Source organism: Haliotis rubra, unplaced genomic scaffold (genome assembly GCF_003918875.1).
Source record: "Haliotis rubra isolate DU_JTF1 unplaced genomic scaffold, ASM391887v1 Scf110, whole genome shotgun sequence".
NCBI lineage: Eukaryota > Metazoa > Mollusca > Gastropoda > Lepetellida > Haliotidae > Haliotis > Haliotis rubra.
Genome location: NW_025765004.1, coordinates 1,854,995 through 1,867,282, shown reverse-complemented (window position 1 = coordinate 1,867,282; position 12,288 = coordinate 1,854,995). Strand labels below are relative to the sequence as shown.

At 39.9% G+C, this 12,288-nt stretch overlaps 1 protein-coding gene across 1 annotated transcript in view; it reads right to left on the bottom strand.

Moving 5' to 3' along the window:
* Window positions 1-12,288, bottom strand: part of LOC124286347 (SCY1-like protein 2) — a 163,829-nt gene that overhangs the window by 135,858 nt on the left and 15,683 nt on the right. The window contains exon 6 of the mRNA XM_046722711.1: window positions 9,267-9,383. Within this exon, the coding sequence (XP_046578667.1) occupies window positions 9,267-9,383 (117 nt within the window). The remainder of the gene's footprint in view (window positions 1-9,266; window positions 9,384-12,288) is intronic.

Sequence of the window (12,288 nt, the reverse complement as noted above, 5' to 3'; positions counted from 1 at the left end):
GTCAAATTTTGTATCTTTCAGTAGATGTATAATGATAATCTTGACTAGGTGAATTTGATTTGGGTGCATTACCTCATTTTATCAAGTTCATTGTTCGAGGAAGAACTCGGCTGAGGGTGGAAATTGGCTGTGAATGGCAACCTGCCCAATTATATAGGTAACATAATGCATTATCTTACCTTCATGTGAAATACTTTCATTTCATTTGTCAATGATTTTTAACAAGTCTCCATGTCAAATTTGGGAAGGCTGTTACCCATTAGGGTTAATGGACTAATCCAACTGTTACCCCATTAGTCAGACATAAGGAGACAATTGAGATTTTTTAGACTATGAATACACAATACCATTTTTGAGACCAGTTTTATTTAGGAGATAAACATCATGTGTTGGCCAATTTCCGGGTGTTATTGAGTATTTGAACCACGGGAATTCATTTAGAACCAACGGCGTCAGCCGGAGGTTTCAAATGGAATATTCCCGTGCTTCAAATACTCAATAACACCCAGAAATTGGCGAACACATGATGTTTATCGACATTGTAAACACAAAAGTAAACCAAAAGGTCCGCACACGTTTTTGTGTCTGCACTCATTGACATCGTGTACGGGTACAGCAGTGCAATGTCATCAGCCGGCAGTTTCGGCTGTCTCCCATGGTAGCATCTGGAACTGCTCATTTGTGACGTCATTCGGACTTTACGTCACAATATGATTTGAATGACGTCATCACAGCTGACGACATAACAACACAATGGCGTGAGCGATGTTTGTATGTATTAATACGCAGTGAATTTCCGGGAATTGAATACCATTTGACCACGTTTTTCAACCAATCAGATTAAAGAACACAGTGACTTTTGGTTTACAATATCTTTTATAGCATGTTTTGTAATTTTCATCATAATTGTTACTTTTTCACAATATCACATACATATAAATAAAATTGTCACATTCTCTAGCACTACTGGCAAAGTATGGACTTACAAAGTCAAATTCAGCCAAGCTTCACAAGCTTTCCAACAGCACCCAAATACTGCATTGGAGTCTTGCTCCAACTGCTCTCTTAATCGACCAAGTTGGTGGTTGATCTCCCTGTAAACTTTCTTGCGTGGCGGAGGATGATCTTCAAATCGTCTGCCTTCTCAATTTTCTTGAGAATCTTGATCAGTCTGAAGACATTCGGGTGACGACTTGACAGGCTGGCATTCAGACGGCTATTAATCCCTCAAGGCAGTTGTTGGTCCTCGGTCTCATGATGATTCCACAAGGACAGCCTAAACAGAGAGTCATCATCCACCCACGTAGTGACCATGTAGTCGTTGAAGGTAACCATCCATCCACATACCATCCAGTTGAAGGGTCAGTGGCAGTCTTGGGATTGTGTGACTTCTGTATCTGTACAGCACGCTGTCAAGACTGGAGTAGGAGGGCAGGTGTACAGCATCGTCTTCATTGTACTTCAGTAGTTCGTCTTGGTAGAGTGCTGGCATAGACATCATGGGTTCTTCTCAGGCACACTTTCTCATCGAGCTGATGAAGTCGATTCTAGTTGTGTGAAGCCCATTTCTGGTGTCCCCCGCCGTGATGTTGCTGGAATATTGCTAAAAGCGGCGTAAAACCAAACTCAGTCAGTCAGTAGTTGTGTTAATAGGCGGTGGATGGTTGTGTTCAGTGGAATTTCTTACAAAGTCTCCAACTGTTGCGCACTTCATGGTACGTCTTGACAGTGCATCTCCAGTGCACACAAGTCGTCCTCGTCTTGTTCTTGTGGTATACATGGCGATCAAAGAGCACCTGAATCGTGCCTCTCTGCGATGTGATGAACTCTACTTTCTGCAAACCTGCCATTATTGTGCTGTACAGACATTTTTGGAAACATATAAAAACATCCGACCTGAGTTGAGAAGTCAGTCTCAAGTTGCTTTTTTTTATTGGTTCATCACAATAATAATAAAGCCACACTATCAACTATGCACAAGAAGACTCTTGATATTATGTGAGTATATCAATTAATAGGGATTAAACCTTAACAGTCAAGGCTGACCTGTGGGAGTTGTGCAAGAGATAAGCCAATTAGATAAGGCTTATTATGTCCTTATAATTCAAAGCAAACATTGTGTTATGCTTGTCATTTGATCCTAGACCATGAAGGTCCGGGTTAGAATATTGATCTTCAGTAACCAATGCTTGTCGTAAGAGGCGACTAACGGGATCGGGTGGTCAGGCTCGCTGACTTGGTTGACACATGTCATCGGTTCCAAATTGTGCAGATTGATGCTCATGCTGTTGACCACTGGATTGTCTGGTCCAGACTCGATTATTTACAGACCGCCGCCATATAGCTGGAATATTGCTGGGTGCGGCGTAAAACTAAATTCACTCACTCACTCGATCCTAAAGAACAGGGGATATACTAATTAGGACCGATCTATTGTTACTGTAGGGGTGTGCCTTGTCCACCCTCACTCAAGTGTCTGACAACTGGGGTGTCTGACTAATGGGGTATCACCACTTGAACTACATCACATGGTTGGCAATCCACCTTCCATATCAACTACAGGCACTGATATGAAACTCTTTAATTCTCTGCTCAAATCATTACATGAATTATTGTTCCCTGTTGGAAAAACTGTCCATTCTAAAATGTTGACAGCTTTGCCAAAGATGTTTGATTACCTTTAGTATGCTTAAGAAAGTAGTCATCTATGCATGCATGTTTCAGTTGCAAACAATAAAACATGGTCAAGTTATTGATTCATAGAATAGAAATATGTAGTGAATGATTTATTGTAAATTTGCACTGTTCTCTATAGGTATCTTATTTCATGTTGGGGTCTCATTTTCTGTACGCCAACACAAATTATCAAGATTCACTTAATTAGAAAATCGGGATAACTGGACACTTTCGTTTGATCCCATGTTATATGTTTAACATTATTTCATGTTGTACAAATCCAGATCCAAATCCTAATTTTTACCACAACATTTGTTGGTTTTTTACTAATTGGTAGTGTCACTGTAATTTTATATAATATACTTTGGAAATGGCTGTTAGTGTGCATCAAATATCCAAACCTCATCTATGTAATACCCTGTAATTGGAAACAGCCAACTTATGGGAGGTACTGCACCAGACTATTACACCATTACACCAGAATAACCTGGAGTGCATTGCAAACATTTAGAGCTGTTAAGTGCTGTGTAGCTTTCTGCTAAGTAACACTCTGCTATCAGCAGCACTGAGCAGCAGGAGTCTGTCAGATGCTTTGCATTGCTGGGGGGGAATTAAATGGGCATTGATTTGTCATTACTTGCCTTGCAAGAGCTAGCAAGTTGCCAGGGCTTAGAGATTCCAGATTTGAGGTATTAGTACCAGTCTCCCAGTCCTGGTAATAGACGGTATTGTTATCCCCACCAAAGTGGGGCATGCAATACAGGAACAGAGTTCTTCTGCCTGTCAATCTCTTTGAACATCTAACTATCCCATCCTCAATGGGGACACAAAAACTACCAGATCAGAGAAATAAAAGAGGTCATCGTCTCAAATCAGTACCAATGCATGCCGCAATAAAAGTGGACCAGTTTTCTCAGAATCTACTTATGTTACAAGAATGAAAGTTTGCATGTTTCTTGAAGAGATTCTTGTCAAGAATGCCATGAATAATTAGGCCTTTAATAATAATAATAAGTCATCTTCTATAGCGCACAGTCTCCAAACACCAAGTGATTGCTCACGGCGCTTGATCAGAATCTGATGATTATTACCCCGGATAACCCAAGCTGCCTGTTAGGCGCTAGAAGGTTATAGTCACATGACTTTATCCAACCTGGTACCCATTTTCTGCTGGGTGAACAGAGGCAATTTTGAACAAACTCACTTGCCTAAGGTGAGACCACATGTATCACATGTGCTTCGTTGTGGGGCAGGACTGAGTCCTAGAAACTCTCAGGAGTCAAGCTGTCAAACACGGTCACCCATCCAAGGACTGTCCGAGCTCATCGTTGCTTAACTTCAACTGATTCGTGGTCCGAGCTCTGTGCACAGGACCACACACCACACGCCATCCATGTTATTTTAGTAACTGCATAGTCTTTTCAATGGGAACTGCTGAAGATATGTGAATGAAACTTTGAAAGCTTTTGTAAGAGATACTTATCAAGTATGGGTCTCAAAATTGGTGCCATGAAGTATTTCTTTATTTTAAGTTGTCAAAATATGCATGCCCAAGTTTGTTGTGAGATTTATCAGTTTAGTTGTGAGAGCGTGACATGAATAATAACAGAGTGAGTCTCAAGCCATGAGAGTTGGCAGGTATGTTTTCCTTGATTCATCACAGACGTCAGCACTCCTCTGTCAGCACACTAAAGAGAGACAGAAAACATCTTATTAACACATGGAGATTATCATGACGATGAATTAACAAGGGTAAAAGAATAAAACTATTATATGTATCAGAGACACTGAGTGCTGTACTGTAATAACTGAGCTGGTGTACACACAAACTACACCAGTATTAGAACATTACATCTGGTATTCAATGTAAGAAAAACAGGAATATATTTCCACAACAAATTGATGTAATGTAACTTACCCTCACTTGATCTCATTGTCCTGTTCTTCATGCTCCTTGCACTGCATACCTTGTCAGAAAAGAGACGGGTGTGCCCACACGGTGTGCAAACATTTGGTTCATTTCATTCATCACTTGGATGTTCCATGATGGAATGATCAGCGGTCACAATACTCACATAAGTTTCATGTTCAGGTAACATAAGAGATCTCCTGGCATAAATTATTCAATAGCAATATTAATTCATGTGGTGAAGAAGAGTATTTGATATAAGTAATTTTATTTGCATTGTTAAAGGATGATCAAGGAATCAGCCTCTGATCAACTGAACAATGTCATGTTCCTGCTTGAAGATCGTCTTTCACATAGACAATTTCACATAAATCAATGGCTTGTCTACTATTTGCATGTTCCTGTGTTAACAGACAAAGCTGTTTTTTTACCTCCACCATCAGGACCCTCTTTTGTGTTTCTAAGGTGGGTTGTGAGTCTTGATTGCAGCAATCTATACATCACATTAAACAAAGGTTGCCATTGTATTCTGTATTTTATCGGCCCGACACAACTCACAGAAAAGTCTCCAGGAACCTGCTGTTACTTCAGAGCTTGATTTTGAGCATTTGAACCAAAGAATGTTCTTATTGACAGTTGTTTCATCATATCCAAACTCCTGTCAGATTACCAAACAAGATAAGAAGTAGCTGGAGATGATACATTGCAAATGGAATTTCAAGGAGAATACTGGAAAAATTGCTGAGTTAAAGATAAAGTCATCAGAAACATGTTCCCCAATTTTTAATGCAAAAGTATTATTATTTAAATTTTAATTGTGAAACCATTTTCTGCTATCTCAGCTTTGGCCATTATGCATATTCCAATAGCAAGTCCGTGAACTCACATGACCTTTTACGCTCATGGCGTCACATGTGACTTATGTCAGCCATCATGAGTAAACCGCTTTTATTCTGATATTTTTTTGTAATTGGTAAGATGGGGTATTGTGTTGCCTGGGGTTGCCCTGGGTCATCAAACAATGGAAATAGGCACCACGGATGAGGTAAATAGTCTTCGATCAGCATAACCATTACTATAGACCGTTCATTTGGTACAAAAATAATTCATGTTCATTTCATAATATTCCATTTATACTACATCATTACATGTTACAACATACCATCATGAGATTTTTTAACATTGATTAATTCATGTCTGATTGTGATGAAATATATATTATTAAAATCAGTAAAAGATTTCCCATGAGCTTGAAAATGTTTTGCTATAACCTTCATTTCGGTTTGGAGCCCCAAATATTGCAGTCTACCAGAAAAAACAACCATTATCTATAAATACAATGGCAAATGATGACGTACCTGTCTCATTCATTGTATTCCCTTTTGACAAATTGTGCGTGTCAGCATCAGACTCGCTATTTGTCTATACTGTGTGCCGTTATAGTTGTTCTGTTTTCGCACTGGTTGACCTGAAGTCATTCTAAGGTAATGACCTAATTTAGCTGCGCTGCTTATATTATCTCCACTCAAGCAGACTGGGATCTTGTATGGAGACAAGATAATTTATTAATGAGAACTAGGATCCTAATTTGTTTCAGTAATTTTTAAAATAATTCCTTGCAACAGTGTAAGTTTTGCACCAGACATATTTCTATTTTCCTGTGTCTGAAGCATAATTTTTTAAAACATTTTCTGGGACAATCAATTTGTTTGTTTGTTTGTTTTAAAAATCACCAATTTAACACAAAAGGAACTGAAATCATATTGCAAATATTTTCTTAGGGATTGGTCATTTATTTATAGGGGTGGTTGTGCTGGTTTGACCTGTATCAGTTTTTGCTGGGAAATAAAATTGCTGATAAATTATATCGTCTATTTTAAAATTTATTCTGACTTCAAGTGGTGCCTCCATTTCGCTTGATTCTTTGCCTTCACTGGAAGTTTTTCTTGCCAGATGTAAAATAAACTTGTATTGATACGTTCTAACATACATGTAAAACATGACATCAGGAGCATCTGGTACTGCTTCAGAATCCATGGTCACTGTCAGGTTATCAAGTAAAATCAAAGACGAAGCCATAGGCACACATGACATCACATCACGCGATGCTCATTAACTCATTCTGCTCATTAACTGTTGGGTGTTTCCATAATAGGAAGAAATACAAGTACGTTTTTTACGTGTTTATTGTGATGTTAGAAACATTTTGTTCAATTTTAATCATGGTGACTTTTGGAATGCTTATACCCCTATGAAAAATACAACTTTTACTTAGTATTCTCCTTTAAGGAAGGCTGATATTGTCAGAAGAGTGAAAGCTATAGACATTGCTGAATTTCAGAATGCATTTACCTAATTATGACAGTATTGCTACATATCTACTTTTAATTATGATTGTGTTTAGGTTGACATACTCTGATATGGCTCGGAAGTAGTGTAACCTATTCTTGATGACTGACATCTACTTCATGAGGTTATCATGCAGTATGCCAAACATGAGGCATGTGCTACACCACAACGTGAGAGTGTATGAAAGATCAAGGTTGTGAAGGTGCTAGTGGGCTACTAAGCTGCTATATAATTGCATGAAAAGTAAGCATTACCAGGAATTAGCAGCTACTGCTGACCCACCCTGGTAACATACATAGTTACAAGAAAAGCTCCCATTGCTTGGCAACTACTGTGCTGCCAAAGGCAATCCCCAGCTACTGCTGCTGGCAAAGATAGCATAGGGGCCCAACTGGCAACAGCTGCTTTACCAGAGATAGCATAGGGGTCCAACTGGCAACAGCTGCTTTACCAGAGATAGCATAGGGGCCCAACTGGCAACAGCTGCTTTACCAGAGATAGCATAGGGGCCCAACTGGCAACAGCTGCTTTACCAGAGATAGCATAGGGGCCCAACTGGCAACAGCTGCTTTACCAGAGATAGCATAGAGGCCGAACTGGCAACAGCTGCTTTACCAGAGATAGCATAGAGCCAAACTGGCAACAGCTGCTTTACCAGAGATAGCATAGGGGCCCAACTGGCAATAGCTGCTTTACCAGAGATAGCATAGGGGCCCAACTGGCAACAGCTGCTTTACCAGAGATAGCATAGGGGCCCAACTGGCAACAGCTGCTTTACCAGAGATAGCATAGGGGCCGAACTGGCAATAGCTGCTTTACCAGAGATAGCATAGGGGCCCAACTGGCAATAGCTGCTTTACCAGAGATAGCATAGGGGCCCAACTGGCAACAGCTACTTTACCAGAGATAGCATAGGGGCCGAACTGGCAATAGCTGCTTTACCAGAGATAGCATAGGGGCCAAACTGGCAACAGCTGCTTTACCAGAGATAGCATAGGGGCCGAACTGGCAATAGCTGCTTTACCAGAGATAGCATAGGGGCCCAACTGGCAACAGCTGCTTTACCAGAGATAGCATAGGGGCCGAACTGGCAATAGCTGCTTTACCAGAGATAGCATAGGGGCCCAACTGGCAACAGCTACTTTACCAGAGATAGCATAGGGGCCGAACTGGCAATAGCTGCTTTACCAGAGATAGCATAGGGGCCAAACTGGCAACAGCTGCTTTACCAGAGATAGCATAGGGGCCCAACTGGCAATAGCTGCTTTACCAGAGATAGCATAGGGGCCCAACTGGCAACAGCTGCTTTACCAGAGATAGCATAGGGGCCGAACTGGCAATAGCTGCTTTACCAGAGATAGCATAGGGGCCCAACTGGCAACAGCTGCTTTACCAGAGATAGCATAGGGGCCAAACTGGCGACAGCTGCTTTACCAGAGATAGCATAGAGGCCGAACTGGCAACAGCTGCTTTACCAGAGATAGCATAGAGCCAAACTGGCAACAGCTGCTTTACCAGAGATAGCATAGGGGCCCAACTGGCAATAGCTGCTTTACCAGAGATAGCATAGGGGCCCAACTGGCAACAGCTGCTTTACCAGAGATAGCATAGGGGCCCAACTGGCAATAGCTGCTTTACCAGAGATAGCATAGGGGCCCAACTGGCAATAGCTGCTTTACCAGTCAGTTAAAGCATTGTGTCATCTTCTGCTACAGGCCCAAATGTCAACTATAGCTCATGGGCCAAAATGCATGGCAATTAGATGCCCACCGAAATCTATTCCATTGCTGAAAAGTCGTAAAAGACATGATGGTCCCACTGTAAAGGAGGCAACAACAGTAATTATCTGGAAGCAAGTCAATTTGTTACTATTGCAGGAAGCCGATTCTTACCATGCCAATGTCCTGAAGGTAAACTAGTGAATCTAAGGGAGATTCAAAGCAGGATCGAACTGTGACTGTCAAGTGTATGGCTCATAATTTAAGAAAGATAAAAAACTAGCAGAATTTTACAAAAATGGCTTTGCAGAATCAGACTATCTGTACAACTTTGGGGAATGCTTAGTGGCCTAGGCTACAGACAGCAGTCAGGTGAGACTAACCAGCTTTCTATTCCTGTTACTATCTATCTGTACCAGCTTCCAGCTATAGGAATCTGTGATTTAAACATTTAATCAGTGGATCTTCATTTCGTCTGAGGATTCATGACTGTAGAGCAGCTGCAGCACATTAGACCACTTGTACATACATAAACAGCTGATATAAACTCACTGTAGAGCAGCTGCAGCACATTAGACCACTTGTACATACATAAACAGCTGATATATACTCACTGTAGAAAAGACGTGTGCAGTAGGCCTGTATCTTACATCCCTGTTTATCATCTTCTCAACTGGATCAACAAGTTGAAGCGGCATTTTATGAGCAATTATTCCAAATAAATCATGCATCTGTAAAAAAACAACAACAAGTAAATCAGTTACCATGACAAACAATACTATCAATTAAGTAAGGATAAGACATAAGGTTGAATAACTTCATGAAAAGTTGGAGCACCACTTCAGTTTAGGTTCTAATATGTTATCAAGCAAATGAAGTGCAGAGTATGGAAGCACAGAGAAGCATATACACAAGTATCAGATAATGATATATTGGGGAGGTGGGAGGGACTGATCCAGATGAAACAGATGCAGTATTCTTAGAATTATACACAATGTTAACTACTGCTGGATAATTCCTTCAAATACATTACCTCTATCATGTACACTTTAGCAGCTTTTACACCAGAGGGAAAGTGGAATCTGGCATCTAATAATGTCACAATCTAATAATTCCAAGTAGTTAGAATAGAATAACCTTGGCACATAACCCTTTTATCTCTGCAGAATCAGTGAAGAGGAATGTCTTTTGAAAATCTTAAGATTCCACAGCATGAGGACAGTGATTACACAGCTATAATGGCTATGTGATAGAGGTTACGTGCATGTCCACTGAATGTGGTATACTGCTTCTGATGGCTCTTGCTGTTGGTTGAATGGTATTGTATTGGCTTTGACAGGACTTTAAATACTTTTACCTTTTTTGTAACTACCTCATTGTGTTTCTGGCTGAGGGTTCCACAGTAGGAACAAAACAAAGTTATTTCAACAAACCTCAAAGGCTTCAAAAACTCTAAGAAGCAGTCCACATCAAAAGACACCAAGGGTCAATCAACCACGACCTCATGCTTACCATCAAATGATCCAAGCTTCTAATTATTCATAATCCTTCTGTTTATTGTGGCTTCATCTGTTAAGAATTTTTAACTCATATCACTGTCATATCATACTACTGTACTGACTGAGTTTAGTTTTTACGCCGCTTTTAGCAATATTCCAACAATATCATGCCAGTGGACACCAGAAATGGGCTTCACACATTGTACCCATGTCGGGAATCAAACCCGGGTCTTCGGCGTGACGAGCGAACGCTTTAACCTCTAGGTTACCCCACAGCCCTCATACTACAGTAACTTTGCCCTGATCTGCTCATCTGCAGAAACACAACCTCATCATGTGTATATGCATCTCACCAACACTCATCACTTGCGTGATAATGGTAACAAAATAAATTTCACATCTAATTGTAATAAAGACGTTTTTCATCCATTCATCCATATCTTGTCCTTACTTTGTAATCCATCTTCTAAATGCCTTTTAAAAGAAGATATGATCAATGTACAAATAAAAAAAATCGAACCAAGTGAAAGGTTTTTAGACATACGCTTCACTGAATTCCGAAACATCACATTTTTCACAGTACATCTTGTTTCAGCTCAAACTGATGTGAAGCAGTTATGTTTTGGTAGTGGTAAATGCTAGGGGAAAATTTACATTTATTTTCTATGACAATGACAATACTTTATTACCTATGAGGGAATTCTTATGTAAAGTACATAGCTCAAATATTGATAAAATGATTAAATTATTTTCATACAATAAATAACATACATATAACCCGCTAACAAGGTAAGACAAACAGAAGGAATCATTTAAAAGATTAATATTGGCGGGAACAAAGGATTTCATAGCACGATTGGATTTAAAACGGGGTAAATTATAAAGGCGCCCAAAAGGCAGTAATTTATACTCATAGTGGATGGGATGATCTGGATCTTACTGGCTGACTTGAGAACTCTTTCTTCATAAATTTCATTTAGGTTAGCAAAAGATGCACCTGCAATTTTACTGGCTAATAAAACTATTCTGGTGACACAGTTTCTGTTTTTAAGGGACAAGGTTCCATACCAGCAATGTACAGAAAAAGCCAGAACGCTCTGTATAAAGACATATAATTCACTGATTAACATTGAAAGATCTCAATTTGCGCAAGAAGTGTAACCTTCGTTGACACTTCTTGAATATAGCATCTGTGTTTACATTAAAATTCAGTTTGTTATCAATATATGTACCAAGGTACTTGTATTCATTAACAGTTTCAACAGGTTCAGTGTTAATATTAACTGGCAACTTGGTGATCTGAAGTCAATAATAAGTTCCTTAGTTTTTTTCACATTCACTTGAAGATAATTATGTTCACACCGTAATACAAAGTCACTTATATCATCTCTATAATGCTGTTCATCCTCATTCTGTATGAGCCCCATCAGCGCTGCATCATCCGCAAACTTGACTGTTAGACAATTAGATTTGTGGCTGATGCAGTCATTGGTGTACAAGATAAATAATACAGGTGGTAGAACACAGCCCTGTGGCGCACCGGTATTTGTTGTCATATTAGATGATGTAGATGAATTCACTCTGACAAACTCATCATCCCATCATGCAGAACCAAAGGTTGAGCTCTTGCAGGTCCATGAGAGTATATGGTCACTAAAACCTGACATTGTTGATGATAATAATTGCTTTGTATAGCCCCTATTTCCAGCTATATGCAGCTGCTCAATGGTGTTTTACACATTAGAAGTCACTTTATTACAGTTCAATCAGTAGATGAGAAAAGAAATGTTTTGAGTTTTCTCTTAAAAGTTGGGAGAGAGTCACTGTTTCTGATGTCAAGGGGGGACGCGTTCCACAGGGCTGGAGCTGCAGCTGAGCAGGCTCGATCTCCAGCCTTTGTTGATGTTGATGGAACAACCAGTTGATCTTTCTGGGCAGAACGTAAGGTTCTAGATGGGTGGTAGACCGATAGCAGGTCCTTTAAATAAGCAGGCGATGACTCAACATAAAGAGCATTGTTTGTCAAGATGAGTAACTTGAAAGTGACCCGATGTCTAATGGACAACCAGTGTAAATCTCTGAGAATTGGCGTAATGTGAGAATCCTTTCTGGTCCTTTCTCTCTGTAAGTGAGAGAT